Consider the following 16884-nt stretch of genomic DNA (forward strand, 5'->3'; position numbering starts at 1 on the left):
ACACTATTGGTCTTACTGTATTTAGACTTGCCCATTTGACTTATATTACTGCAAACCGAGTGGATTTCTTTCTTAATAATACTCATTCAATATCTTACCTTATTTTACTTAATTTATTCTCATTCTTTTACAAACCTTATATGATTATCACTTTGTCAAGTTCCTTCTTAATATATCCTTGTTCTGTAACTTACCTTATTTGACAGATTATCCCGGACTGTGTCAAGTTCTTTCTTAATGTATCCTGTCTCTGTAACTTACCTTATTTGACAGATTATCCCGGACTGTGTCAAGTTCTTTCTTAATGTATCCTGTCTGTAACTTACCTTATTTGACAGATTATCCCGGACTGTGTCAAGTTCTTTCTTAATGTATCCTGTCTCTGTAACTTGCCTTATTTGACTGAGATTATCCCGGACTGTGTCAAGTTCTTTCTTAATGTATCCTGTCTCTGTAACTTACCTTATTTGACTGAGATTATCCCGGACTGTGTCAAGTTCCTTCTTAATGTATCCTGTCTCTGTAACTTACCTTATTTGACAGATTATCCCGGACTGTGTCAAGTTCTTTCTTAATGTATCCTGTCTCTGTAACTTACCTTATTTGACAGATTATCCCGGACTGTGTCAAGTTCTTTCTTAATGTATCCTGTCTCTGTAACTTACCTTATTTGACTGAGATTATCCCGGACTGTGTCAAGTTCTTTCTTAATGTATCCTGTCTCTGTAACTTACCTTATTTGACTGAGATTATCCCGGACTGTGTCAAGTTCTTTCTTAATGTATCCTGTCTCTGTAACTTACCTGATTTGACAGATTATCCCGGACTGTGTCAAGTTCTTTCTTAATGTATCCTGTCTCTGTAACTTACCTTATTTGACTGAGATTATCCCGGACTGTGTCAAGTTCTTTCTTAATGTATCCTGTCTGTAACTTACCTTATTTGACAGATTATCCCGGACTGTGTCAAGTTCTTTCTTAATGTATCCTGTCTCTGTAACTTGCCTTATTTGACTGAGATTATCCCGGACTGTGTCAAGTTCTTTCTTAATGTATCCTGTCTCTGTAACTTACCTTATTTGACAGATTATCCTGGACTGTGTCAAGTTCTTTCTTAATGTATCCTGTCTCTGTAACTTGCCTTATTTGACTGAGATTATCCCGGACTGTCAAGTTCTTTCTTAATGTATCCTGTCTCTGTAACTTACCTTATTTGACAGATTATCCCGGACTGTGTCAAGTTCTTTCTTAATCTATCCTGTCTCTGTAACTTACCTTATTTGACTGAGATTATCCCGGACTGTGTCAAGTTCTTTCTTAATGTATCCTGTCTCTGTAACTTACCTTATTTGACAGATTATCCCGGACTGTGTCAAGTTCTTTCTTAATGTATCCTGTCTCTGTAACTTACCTTATTTGACTGAGATTATCCTGGACTGTGTCAAGTTCTTTCTTAATGTATCCTGTCTCTGTATCTTACCTTATTTGACAGATTATCCCGGACTGTGTCAAGTTCTTTCTTAATGTATCCTGTCTCTGTAACTTACCTGATTTGACTGAGATTATCCCGGACTGTGTCAAGTTCTTTCTTAATGTATCCTGTCTCTGTAACTTACCTTATTTGACAGATTATCCCGGACTGTGTCAAGTTCTTTCTTAATGTATCCTGTCTCTGTAACTTACCTTATTTGACTGAGATTATCCCGGACTGTGTCAAGTTCTTTCTTAATGTATCCTGTCTCTGTAACTTACCTTATTTGACAGATTATCCCGGACTGTGTCAAGTTCTTTCTTAATGTATCCTGTCTCTGTAACTTACCTTATTTGACTGAGATTATCCCGGACTGTGTCAAGTTCTTTCTTAATGTATCCTGTCTCTGTAACTTACCTTATTTGACAGATTATCCCGGACTGTGTCAAGTTCTTTCTTAATGTATCCTGTCTCTGTAACTTACCTTATTTGACAGATTATCCCGGACTGTGTCAAGTTCTTTCTTAATGTATCCTGTCTCTGTAACTTACCTGATTTGACTGAGATTATCCCGGACTGTGTCAAGTTCTTTCTTAATGTATCCTGTCTCTGTAACTTACCTGATTTGACTGAGATTATCCCGGACTGTGTCAAGTTCTTTCTTAATGTATCCTGTCTCTGTAACTTACCTTATTTGACAGATTATCCCGGACTGTGTCAAGTTCTTTCTTAATGTATCCTGTCTGTAACTTACCTTATTTGACTGAGATTATCCCGGACTGTGTCAAGTTCTTTCTTAATGTATCCTGTCTCTGTAACTTACCTTATTTGACTGAGATTATCCCGGACTGTGTCAAGTTCTTTCTTAATGTATCCTGTCTCTGTAACTTACCTGATTTGACTGAGATTATCCCGGACTGTGTCAAGTTCTTTCTTAATGTATCCTGTCTCTGTAACTTACCTTATTTGACAGATTATCCCGGACTGTGTCAAGTTCTTTCTTAATGTATCCTGTCTCTGTAACTTACCTTATTTGACTGAGATTATCCCGGACTGTGTCAAGTTCTTTCTTAATGTATCCTGTCTCTGTAACTTACCTGATTTGACTGAGATTATCCCGGACTGTGTCAAGTTCTTTCTTAATGTATCCTGTCTCTGTAACTTACCTGATTTGACTGAGATTATCACGGACTGTGTCAAGTTCTTTCTTAATGTATCCTCGTTCTGTCTCAGCCTTAGAGGCAGCTTCCTCGGACTTCTGTTCAGTCTTCGCTTGCCGTTGTTTGGTCACCTGGAGTTCTTGGTCGGTCTGAAAAGTAGATTTATACAAATGATGTCAAGCAAAACAAACATTTCTCAACAGCTCGGAATGTTTCACAACTGTGTGGCCTTCTGTACCCCACCACCCAAACCTGACTTCTAAGTGCTGACTGCATAATTACTATGCTGTTATTGAACAAGGGTGGGAATTGGTGAACTGTAAAAAAGAGGAAATCTAGAGGGGGTCTCGGAACTTTTGGAATCTTAGGTTAAAATCTGTGCCATCTGACACGTTGGAGGAAAGCCGATTAAAATGCGAGGAAACACAATGTTCCATGAGAGGAAAATAGCTGATCCGAGGAGAACTCACACCCCTGATTAAATAAACATTCCATGGATGAGTGAATTTTAACATTAACAGATGAAGTTTGTTGCCAGTGTCTATTCTAATACCCAGAACACACATAATAAAATGATCTAATTTGTCTCTATCTCTATCTATAAGAACAAGTGCAGTTTGTGAAATATTTAAGTTTCAAAGTGTGCACCTCACCTCTCCTTGTGCTCTCTTGATCTTGTCCATGGCTTCCACCTCCAGCTGTAACTTCTCCTGGACAAGCGGGCTTTACAATACAAATATATGGCACGAGTTTACTTGAACAGGATTTACAATTATGAATACTGTAAAGTTTTCTCAACTAACAGGATTTACAATTATGTATACTGTAAAGTGTTCTCAACTAACAGGATTTACAATTATGTATACTGTAAAGTGTTCTCAACTAACAGGATTTACAATTATGAATACTGTAAAGTGTTCTCAACTAACAGGATTTACAATTATGTATACTGTAAAGTGTTCTCAACTAACAGGATTTACAATTATGTATACTGTAAAGTGTTCTCAAGTAACAGGATTTACAATTATGTATACTGTAAAGTGTTCTCAACTAACAGGATTTACAATTATGTATACTGTAAAGTGTTCTCAACTAACAGGATTTAGAATTTTAAAATATATCTATACTGTAACATCCTTAAACCAATAGACTTAGAATTGTGTACATTGCAACTTCTCTTGAACCAACAAACTTTAGAATTGTGTACACTGTAACTTCTCCTTGACTAATTGCCTTTAGAACTGAAAATGTATGTATCCTTTAATTAAAACCTACATGCTCAATTAACAGTGATATAGAGAGGCATTAAAATTTAGATTTGTAGAGAAGACAGAAAATAGAACTCTAACAATAATCACATCTGGGTATTTTTTTCTTTAACAACATCACTGGAGCACACTGATTAATTATTCATTAGCTATTGGATGTCAAACTTTTGGTAACTGAATTCTGACTTGTAGTCAGATGACACCCGCTACATTTTTCTTAATGCAGTAAGGGATCTTTTATATGAACTTTCCTACAGACAGGAAAGCACATACCACAGCCTTTGTCCAGTTGTGGTGCACTGGTTGGAACAAGAAAAAGCCCAATGAGCTGAATGGATCCACCGAGGTGGTTCGATCCTGCAATGCAAGCACCTCAGGCAAGCACTCAACCAAATGAGCTAAATCCCATCCCCATTTTCATTATAATTAAATGTCAGTGGTATTTAATTTACCATTCCCCCATTACTATCATAAGACACACACATGTGGCGCTTCACGAAGGCGATATCCCCCCGTTACTATCATAAGACACTCAGATGTGGTGCTTCACGAAGGCGATATCCCCCAGTACTATCATAAGACACTCACACGTGGTGCTTCACAAAGGCGATATCCCCCATTACTATCATAAGACACTCACACGTGGTGCTTCACGAAGGCGATATCCCCCATTACTATCATAAGACACTCACACGTGGCGCTTCACGAAGGCGATATCCCCCATTACTATCATAAGACACTCACATGTGGCGCTTCACGAAGGCGATATCCCCCGTTACTATCATAAGACACTCACATGTGGCGCTTCACGAAGGCGATATCCCCCGTTACTATCATAAGACACTCACATGTGGCGCTTCACGAAGGCGATATCCCCCGTTACTATCATAAGACACTCACACAGACACTCACACGTGGCGCTTCACGAAGGCGATATCACCCATTACTATCATAAGACACTCACACGTGGCACTTCACGAAGGCGATATCCCCCGTTACTATCATAAGACACTCACATATGGCGCTTCACGAAGGCGATATCCCCCATTACTATCATAAGACACTCACACGTGGCGCTTCACGAAGGCGATATCACCCATTACTATCATAAGACACTCACACGTGGCACTTCACGAAGGCGATATCCCCCGTTACTATCATAAGACACTCACACGTGGCACTTCACGAAGGCGATATCCCCCGTTACTATCATAAGACACTCACATATGGCGCTTCACGAAGGCGATATCCCCCATTACTATCATAAGACACTCACACGTGGCGCTTCACGAAGGCGATATCACCCATTACTATCATAAGACACTCACACGTGGCACTTCACGAAGGCGATATCCCCCGTTACTATCATAAGACACTCACACGTGGCGCTTCACGAAGGCGATATCACCCATTACTATCATAAGACACTCACATGTGGCGCTTCGCGAAGGCGATATCCCCCATTACTATCATAAGACACTCACATGTGGCGCTTCACGAAGGCGATATCCCCCGTTACTATCATAAGACACTCACATGTGGCGCTTCACGAAGGCGATATCCCCCATTACTATCATAAGACACTCACATGTGGCGCTTCACGAAGGCGATATCCCCCATTACTATCATAAGACACTCACATGTGGCGCTTCACGAAGGCGATATCCCCCATTACTATCATAAGACACTCACATGTGGCGCTTCACGAAGGCGATATCCCCGTTACTATCATAAGACACTCACATGTGGCGCTTCACGAAGGCGATATCACCCATTACTATCATAAGACACTCACATGTGGCGCTTCACAAAGGCGATATCATCTTTGTATCGGGTGTTGAGCAGTTCCGCCGACTCCATTCTGTCGCGGATGCGTTTCTCCATCCTCCGCCGGTACGCTACGTGCCACTGCAGTTCGTTCAGGTCAATAATACATGCCTCATGTTCTACAGGCAAAAATAAACACAAACGTACATCAAGTACTATCTCGGACAATATGCTCTGTAGCCCCACAATTCATTCAGATATATAGAAACATAAAGACATAAATATTTATGAGGTACCAATCTCTGACAATCTACTCTGGACTACTGCAGTTCATTGGGTCAATAATGCCTCCCTTTCTGCAGGTAACAGAGCTCGAACTTAAGAGCAACACCAATCGTAATTGCCATAGCTTTTATATTAATTGCAGGTTTTTGCTATTGGATAAAATATATTGCCATCAATTATGGGAATAATGTGTGGTTTTGAACTTTTATAAGTAACTGGCTTAAAGTGCAGTAAGTAGCTGCACAACTGTGGTAGGCACACACCTTTTCAAACGTGTCATGAGTAACACTGTATTAAGCTCGAGCCATGAGTAATAAACAGACACATTGGGTAAAACAATGATTATCCAACCCTACATCGCCGTCTCAATTCACCCATCACACATACACTTCTGTGGTTAACCATCTACTGTAAACCGGATTAATATTGCGACATTTAAATTTTGCAAATGACGATTGGCATATACAGTCAAACCTGTATATAACAGCCATTCAAGGGACCTGACAAAAGTGGCTGTTATAGAGAGGTGACCCTTATATACAAGTTCAAAATTAGAACCCATATATTAAAGAATATCACAATTGTCATAAAAAAAAAGATGTCTCATTTTTAAACCATTCCCACACTAGCTTGTTTATATCATTGCCTGTTGCTTTCTTCTGCCTTTTTCTTTTGGCTGAAACATTATTGTTAAAATCGGCCAGAACATCATCTTTCCTTTTTAAAATAGAATTAATCTGAAAACGTCCTACACCAAAATGATCGGCGATCTTTCGCGCACTTAAATTGCCTTTCTCAGATTTGTTAATAACGTCGATTCTCTGTTCTAACGTTAAAGCAGTACTATTTTTCCGTGGCATTTTGCATACAAATGTATTCGTTAATATATTTCGCAAACGCTAACATTGACTTGCAGAAGATATTTTGTGTAATTGAAGGTTATTACCCATGTGGCATGTTTGACTCATTTGTTTGTTTCATGTCACCGCTAATCCTTCAGTGGAGTATGACCGTTGATTACAGCTGAATAAGTTCAGGAGTCGCTTAAAAAATTCGAACACGGGACATCTGCAATGACCGCCGCCTTCAGCTATTCATGTTTATTTACCAATCATGTTTGGCTAGAAACAAGGAAACACCTAACATAATACCTCATTTGTTTGGTTTCTCGAGACTCAATAGAGTGACCATACATACAGATTACATTATGTAGAGCCAATGGGAAGTCGTCTACTATTCAGTGAGGATGCTGAGAACATATCGAATTACACCACCAGTAACTGCGTGTCACGGAAGTTATTGAGTGCCCGTTTGTTTTTCAATTACGATCAGAGAATTACAATGGAACTTTACTTTGACAGAAAATAAACCCAAAGCTACAGACATGGCCATATAAACACATTTAATTTATAATTTTTAAGATGATTGAAAAAGTAAAGACATAACCAGGGTAAACAAAAATAAACCAAAAAATGTCTTCACAACGATCATCTTGTGACCGTTATAGCAGGTTCAACCTGTGATTTTGGGTGGAAAATAGTGACCGCTGGCCATTATGGACAGGTGACTGTTATGTACAGGTGACCGTTAGACCAGGTTCGACTGTATATAAATATTGCGACATTTAAATTTTGCGAATGACCATTGGCATATATATAAAAAAATACAACCCTAAATGGACAATATTGCCTATATCAGTGTGGAAAAACACACCTCATTGTTGTAAAAGCGGCGTTTACTGTTACTCGACATCGAACAATTGTCTCTGGTACTGAGTAAAGAGGATTACCCACCTTGCATGTAACAGAAACACAGCTCAAAGCTTTAGTTGTTAACAATTAATATACCGGTATCTTTGTTAGCCAAAACAATGAACATTTATTCGCCACCGAATGATGTGGTGCTCATTAGTAAATAGTTTTGTTTGTTTTCCTTCATGGTTTACTAGTTTATAGAAAATCAGACACCACCTAAGCACACTAACCTGGAAAATAATTAATGCGTGTGTATAAATTTTGCGACTTAAGGTTGGGCACGAATGACACAAAATTAATATGCACACATTCTTTTCTCAGTTTACAATATCTATCCATCACACACAAAATTACCTTTTATCTTTCTGTCATAAAGCTGAATCTACCGGTGTACTGTCCCTACACGTGTTTATTACAAACAATATGAGCTTTTACATGTATGTACCTGTACTAAAATAGAATCTGTGTATTGTCCCTACCTTCCCGTGTTTATAGACAAAATATTAACCTTCATGTTTCTGTATTAAAACGGAATCTATGTATTGTCCCTATCTTCCCGTGTTTATAGACAAAATATTAACCTTCATGTTTCTGTATTAAAACAGAATCTGTGTATTGTCCCTACCTTCCCGTGTTTATAGACAAAATATTAACCTTCATGTTTCTGTATTAAAACGGAATCTGTGTATTGTCCCTACCTTCCCGTGTTTATAGACAAAATATTAACCTTCATGTTTCTGTATTAAAACAGAATCTGTGTATTGTCCCTACCTTCCCATGTTTATAGACAAAATATTAACCTTCATGTTTCTGTATTAAAACGGAATCTGTGTATTGTCCCTACCTTCCCGTGTTTATAGACAAAATATTAACCTTCATGTTTCTGTATTAAAACGGAATCTGTGTATTGTCCCTACCTTCCCGTGTTTATAGACAAAATATTAACCTTCATGTTTCTGTATTAAAACGGAATCTGTGTATTGTCCCTACCTTCCCGTGTTTATAGACAAAATATTAACCTTCATGTTTCTGTATTAAAACAGAATCTGTGTATTATCCCTACCTTCCCGTGTTTATCTGACAGAAGTTTACCTTTCTGTACTAAGATGGGCAGGTCTCTCAGTCTCCTCATACACAGGTCGTCGATCTTGCGGCTCAGTCTGGCCACCTTCTCATGCTCCAAGTGGAGTTTCTTCTCCGTTTCGAGGCGCTCATTGTCGAGCCGTGCCAACAGAACGATCACCTCGCTGATCACCTCGTCGGCACCCAGGTACGGGCTCTCTGACTCGGCCACCGGCACCGCCTCTAGAGACAAAATACACACAGTCAACTACAGACAAAATACACACAGTCAACTACAGACAAAATACACACAGTCAACTACAGACAAAATACACACAGTCAACTAGACAAAATACACACAGTCAACACTTTAATTCACTCAAGGCGGCACCGCCTCTACAGACAAATTACACACAGTCAACACTTTAATTCATTCAAGCCGGCACCACCTCTAGAGACAAAATACACACAGTCAACACTTTAATTCACTCAAGCCGGCACCACCTCTAGAGACAAAATAAACACAGTCAAAACTTTAATTCACTCAAGCCGGCACCGCCTCTAGAGACAAAATACACACAGTCAACACTTTAATTCACTCAAGCCGGCACCGCCTCTAGAGACAAAATACACACAGTCAACACTTTAATTCACTCAAGCCGGCACCACCTCTAGAGACAAAATACACACAGTCAACACTTTAATTCACTCAAGCCGGCACCGCCTCTAGAGACAAACTACACACAGTCAACACTTTAATTCACTCAAGCCGGCACCGCCTCTACAGACAAAATACACAGTCAACACTTTAATTCACTCAAGCCGGCACCGCCTCTACAGACAAAATACACACAGTCAACACTTTAATTCACTCAAGCCGGCACCGCCTCTAGAGACAAAATACACACAGTCAACACTTTAATTCACTCAAGCCGGCACTGCCTCTAGAGACAAAATACACACAGTCAACACTTTAATTCACTCAAGCCGGCAACGCCTCTAGAGACAAAATACACACAGTCAACACTTTAATTCACTCAAGCCGGCACCGCCTCTACAGACAAAATACACACAGTCAACACTTTAATTCACTCAAGCCGGCACCGCCTCTAGAGACAAAATACACACAGTCAACACTTTAATTCACTGAAGCCGGCAACGCCTCTACAGACAAAATACACAGTCAACACTTTAATTCACTCAAGCCGGCACCGCCTCTAGAGACGAAATACACACAGTCAACACTTTAATTCACTCAAGCCGGCACCACCTCTAGAGACAAAATACACACAGTCAACACTTTAATTCACTCAAGCCGGCACCGCCTCTAGAGACAAAATACACACAGTCAACACTTTAATTCACTCAAGCCGGCACCGCTTCTACAGACAAAATACACACAGTCAACACTTTAATTCACTCAAGCCGGCACCGCCTCTAGAGACAAAATACACACAGTCAACACTTTAATTCACTCAAGCCGGCACCGCCTCTACAGACAAATTACACACAGTCAACACTTTAATTCATTCAAGCCGGCACCACCTCTAGAGACAAAATACACACAGTCAACACTTTAATTCACTCAAGCCGGCACCGCCTCTAGAGACAAAATAAACACAGTCAACACTTTAATTCACTCAAGCCGGCACCGCCTCTAGAGACAAAATACACACAGTCAACACTTTAATTCACTCAAGCCGGCACCGCCTCTAGAGACAAAATACACACAGTCAACACTTTAATTCACTCAAGCCGGCACCGCCTCTAGAGACAAAATACACACAGTCAACACTTTAATTCACTCAAGCCGGCACCGCCTCTAGAGACAAACTACACACAGTCAACACTTTAATTCACTCAAGCCGGCACCGCCTCTACAGACAAAATACACAGCAACACTTTAATTCACTCAAGCCGGCACCGCCTCTACAGACAAAATACACACAGTCAACACTTTAATTCACTCAAGCCGGCACCGCCTCTAGAGACAAAATACACACAGTCAACACTTTAATTCACTCAAGCCGGCACTGCCTCTAGAGACAAAATACACACAGTCAACACTTTAATTCACTCAAGCCGGCAACGCCTCTAGAGACAAAATACACACAGTCAACACTTTAATTCACTCAAGCCGACACCGCCTCTAGAGACAAAATACACACAGTCAACATTTTAATTCACTCAAGCCGGCACCGCCTCTACAGACAAAATACACACAGTCAACACTTTAATTCACTCAAGCCGGCACCGCCTCTAGAGACAAAATACACACAGTCAACACTTTAATTCACTGAAGCCGGCAACGCCTCTACAGACAAAATACACAGTCAACACTTTAATTCACTCAAGCCGGCACCGCCTCTAGAGACAAAATACACACAGTCAACACTTTAATTCACTCAAGCCGGCACCACCTCTAGAGACAAAATACACACAGTCAACACTTTAATTCACTCAAGCCGGCACCGCCTCTAGAGACAAAATACACACAGTCAACACTTTAATTGACTCAAGCCGGCACCGCTTCTACAGACAAAATACACACAGTCAACACTTTAATTCACTCAAGCCGGCACCGCCTCTAGAGACAAAATACACACAGTCAACACTTTAATTCACTCAAGCCGGCACCGCCTCTAGAGACAAAATACACAGTCAACACTTTAATTCACTCAAGCCGGCACTGCCTCTAGAGACAAAATACATACAGTCAACACTTTAATTCACTCAAGCCGGCACCGCCTCTACAGACAAAATACACACAGTCAACACTTTAATTCACTCAAGCCGGCACCGCCTCTACAGACAAAATACACACAGTCAACATTTTAATTCACTCAAGCCGGCACCGCCTCTAGAGACAAAATACACACAGTCAACACTTTAATTCACTCAAGCCGGCACCGCCTCTAGAGACAAAATACACACAGTCAACACTTTAATTCACTCAAGCCGGCACCGCCTCTACAGACAAAATACACACAGTCAACACTTTAATTCACTCAAGCCGGCACCGCCTCTACAGACAAAATACACAGTCAACACTTTAATTCACTCAAGCCGGCACCGCCTCTAGAGACAAAATACACACAGTCAACACTTTAATTCACTCAAGCCGGCACCGCCTCTAGAGACAAAATACACACAGTCAACACTTTAATTCACTCAAGCCGGCACCGCCTCTACAGACAAAATACACACAGTCAACACTTTAATTCACTCAAGCCGGCACCGCCTCTAGAGACAAAATACACACAGTCAACACTTTAATTCACTCAAGCCGGCACCGTCTCTAGAGACAAAATACACACAGTCAACACTTTAATTCACTCAAGCCGGCACCGCCTCTAGAGACAAAATACACACAGTCAACACTTTAATTCACTCAAGCCGGCACCGCCTCTACAGTCAAAATACACACAGTCAACACTTTAATTCACTCAAGCCGGCACCGCCTCTACAGACAAAATACACACAGTCAACACTTTAATTCACTCAAGCCGGCACCGCCTCTACAGACAAAATACACACAGTCAACACTTTAATTCACTCAAGCCGGCACCGCCTCTACAGACGAAATACACACAGTCAACACTTTAATTCACTCAAGCCGGCACCGCCTCTACAGACAAAATACACACAGTCAATACTTTAATTCACTCAAGCCGGCACCGACTCTAGAGACAAAATACACACAGTCAACACTTTAATTCACTCAAGCCGGCACCGCCTCTAGAGACAAAATACACACAGTCAACACTTTAATTCACTCAAGCCGGCACCGCTTCTACAGACAAAATACACACAGTCAACACTTTAATTCACTCAAGCCGGCACCACCTCTAGAGACAAAATACACACAGTCAACACTTTAATTCACTCAAGCCGGCACTGCCTCTAGAGACAAAATACACAGTCAACACTTTAATTCACTCAAGCCGGCACCGCCTCTACAGACAAAATACATACAGTCAACACTTTAATTCACTCAAGCCGGCACCGCCTCTACAGACAAAATACATACAGTCAACACTTTAATTCACTCAAGCCGGCACCGCCTCTACAGACAAAATACACACCGTCAACACTTTAATTCACTCAAGCCGGCACCGTCTCTACAGACAAAATACACAGTCAACACTTTAATTCACTCAAGCCGGCACCACCTCTAGAGACAAAATACACAGTCAACACTTTAATTCACTCAAGCCGGCACCGCCTCTACAGACAAAATACACACAGTCAACACTTTAATTCACTCAAGCCGGCACCGCCTCTACAGACAAAATACACACAGTCAACACTTTAATTCACTCAAGCCGGCACCGCCTCTACAGACAAAATACACACAGTCAACACTTTAATTCACTCAAGCCGGCACCGCCTCTACAGACAAAATACACACAGTCAACACTTTAATTCACTCAAGCCGGCACCGCCTCTAGAGACAAAATACACACAGTCAACACTTTAATTCACTCAAGCCGGCACCGCTTCTACAGACAAAATACACACAGTCAACACTTTAATTCACTCAAGCCGGCACCGCCTCTAGAGACAAAATACACACAGTCAACACTTTAATTCACTCAAGCCGGCACCGCCTCTAGAGACAAAATACACAGTCAACACTTTAATTCACTCAAGCCGGCACCGCCTCTACAGACAAAATACACACAGTCAACACTTTAATTCACTCAAGCCGGCACCGCCTCTACAGACAAAATACACACAGTCAACACTTTAATTCACTCAAGCCGGCACCGCCTGTAGAGACAAAATACACACAGTCAACACTTTAATTCACTCAAGCCGGCACCGCCTCTACAGACAAAATACACACAGTCAACACTTTAATTCACTCAAGCCGGTACCACCTCTACAGACAAAATACACCCAGTCAATACTTTAATTCACTCAAGCCGGCAACGCCTCTAGAGACAAAATACACACAGCCAACACTTTAATTCACTCAATGTACACACAGTCAATGCTTTAATTCACTCAATGTATGTTCTGTTTCAAACTTGCTCAAATTCCTGCCGGATATTCATTCTGAAAATCTATAAATTCTACTGGCCCGAAATAAAAGCCACTGAATGAAATATGACTGACTAAAACTAATGTGTGACTGTTAGGCAAAATAAGTGCAGGGCTTGAACTTAGGAATTTGTCTCCCACAGCAATTTGGTAAAGAATTGTCATGTGTGAAACGGCCCACCGATGGCAATTTTGAACCTGCCTATAGTAAAAAAAAAAAAGTGTGACATTTGCAGCAAATAAACATGACTGAAAGGTTAGTTTGCTATATGTAGACATATTTCAAATGCACAAATGTTGAATACTGGCAGATAATATACATTAGGTGTATACATTTTGTCATTGTTGAGGAGCTTTACCAACAGCACTTTTGTACCGTCAGTGATGATGTCTCAACGACGGCAATTCCTGTCAGTGCCATCTTTAAGTTCGAGCCCAGGCAAAAAATCCCATGGCCTATGGTGATGTTCACTGATAAAAACTGGTTGGAACGCTAGTATTTCGATCCCTGGTATAAAACGCAGATATACCCTGTGATACCTGACAGAGAAACAGACATTAACATCTACTCGTGTCAAACACTGCACAGCTATCCTCACCTACCTGTCTTCTGAGGGTGATTGATCTTATGACCCATCACATCTCAGGCAGGCAAACATGCTAACAAGTCATATTCCAATTATATTTCTCACATTTACAATGTGTAACATGCTGATTACTGAAAATATGAACAGCTGATGTATGTAACTACTTTTAGTCTATACAGTGTAAAATGTGGATACTGAAAATATTAACAGCCAATGTATGTAATTACCTTTAGTCTATACAGTGTAAAATGCTGATACTGAAAATATGAACAGCTAATGTATCACCTTTAGTCTATACAGTGTAAAATATTGATACTGAAAATGTAATCACCTTTAGTCTATAGAGTGTAAAATACTGATACTGAAAATGTAATCACCTTTAGTCTATACAGTGTAAAATGCTGATACTGAAAATATTAACAGCCAATGTATGTAATTACCTTTAGTCTATACAGTGTAAAATGTGGATACTGAAAATATTAACAGCTAATGTATCACCTTTAGTCTATACAGTGTAAAATACTGATACTGAAAATGTAATCACCTTTAGTCTATACAGTGTAAAATACTGATACTGAAAACGTAATCACCTTTAGTCTATACAGTGTAAAATGCTGATACTGAAAATATTAACAGCCAATGTATGTAATTACCTTTAGTCTATACAGTGTAAAATGCTGATACTGAAAATATTAACAGCCAATGTATGTAATTACCTTTAGTCCATAGAGTGTAAAATGCTGATTACTGAAAATATTAACAGCCAATGTATGTAATTACCTTTAGTCTATACAGTGTAAAATGCTGATACTGAAAATATTAACAGCCAATGTATGTAATTACCTTTAGTCTATACAGTGTAAAATACTGATACTGAAAATATGAACAGCCAATGTATGTAATTACCTTTAGTCTATAGATTGTAAAATGCTAATTACTGAAAATATGAACAACCAATGTATGTAATTACCTTTAGTCTATACAGTGTAAAATGCTGATACTGAAAATATGAACAGCCGATGTATGTAATTACCTTTAGTCTATAGAATGTAAAATGCTGATTACTGAAAATATTTACAGCTGATGTATGTAATCACCTTTAGTCTATAGAGTGTAAAATGCTGATTAATGAAAATATTAACAGCTGATGTATGTAATCACCTTTAGTCTATAGAGTGTAAAATGCTGATTAATGAAAATATTAACAGCTGATGTATGTAATCACCTTTAGTCTATAGAGTGTAAAATGCTGATTACTGAAAATATTTACAGCTGATGTATGTAACCACCTTTAGTCTATAGAGTGTAAAATGCTGATTACTGAAAATATTTACAGCTGATGTATGTAACCACCTTTAGTCTATAGAGTGTAAAATGCTGATTACTGAAAATATTAACAGTTGATGTATGTAATCACCTTTAGTCTATAGAGTGTAAAATGCTGATTACTGAAAATATTTACAGCTGATGTATGTAACCACCTTTAGTCTATAGAGTGTAAAATGCTGATACTGTAAAGACAAACAGCTGACTAATGTATGTATAATGCATGTACGGACCTTCCTCGACATGTGCGCCTGACCCCTTCACTGACAGGGAGCTGCTACTGTAAAGACAAACAGCTGACTAATGTATGTACAATGCATGTACGGACCTTCCTCGACATGTGCGCCTGACCCCTTCACTGACAGGGAGCTGATACTGTAAAGACAAACAGCTGACTAATGTATGTATAATGCATGTACGGACCTTCCTCGACATGTGCGCCTGACCCCTTCACTGACAGGGAGCTGCTACTGTAAAGACAAACAGCTGACTAATGTATGTATAATGCATGTACGGACCTTCCTCGACATGTGCACCTGACCCCTTCACTGACAGGGAGCTACTACTGTAAAAACAAACAGCTGACTAATGTATGTATAATGCATGTACAGACCTTCCTCGACATGTGCGCCTGACCCCTTCACTGACAGGGAGCTGATACTGTAAAGACAAACAGCTGACTAATGTATGTATAATGCATGTACGGACCTTCCTCGACATGTGCGCCTGACCCCTTCACTGACAGGGAGCTGCTACTGTAAAGACAAACAGCTGACTAATGTATGTATAATGCATGTACGGACCTTCCTCGACATGTGCACCTGACCCCTTCACTGACAGGGAGCTGCTACTGTAAAGACAAACAGCTGACTAATGTATGTATAATGCATGTACGGACCTTCCTCGACATGTGCGCCTGACCCCTTCACTGACAGGGAGCTGCTACTGTAAAGACAAACAGCTGACTAATGTATGTATAATGCATGTACGGACCTTCCTCGACATGTGCGCCTGACCCCTTCACTGACAGGGAGCTGATACTGTAAAGACAAACAGCTGACTAATGTATGTATAATGCATGTACGGACCTTCCTCGACATGTGCGCCTGACCCCTTCACTGACAGGGAGCTGCTACTGTAAAGACAAACAGCTGACTAA

General features: G+C 40.2%; 1 protein-coding gene across 2 annotated transcripts in view; it reads right to left on the minus strand.

Annotated features, from left to right (window-relative positions):
- LOC121374173 (coiled-coil domain-containing protein 178-like) overlaps positions 1-16884 on the minus strand; it is a 70107-nt gene that overhangs the window by 32264 nt on the left and 20959 nt on the right. For both annotated transcript variants that reach the window (XM_041501145.1, XM_041501146.1), the window contains exons 6-9: positions 8797-9009; positions 5694-5844; positions 3284-3353; positions 2637-2779 (exon numbers count right to left, since the gene is read on the minus strand). In XM_041501145.1, the coding sequence (XP_041357079.1) occupies positions 2637-2779; positions 3284-3353; positions 5694-5844; positions 8797-9009 (577 nt within the window). The remainder of the gene's footprint in view (positions 1-2636; positions 2780-3283; positions 3354-5693; positions 5845-8796; positions 9010-16884) is intronic.

Source organism: Gigantopelta aegis, chromosome 6 (genome assembly GCF_016097555.1).
Source record: "Gigantopelta aegis isolate Gae_Host chromosome 6, Gae_host_genome, whole genome shotgun sequence".
Classification (NCBI taxonomy): Eukaryota; Metazoa; Mollusca; class Gastropoda; order Neomphalida; family Peltospiridae; genus Gigantopelta; species Gigantopelta aegis.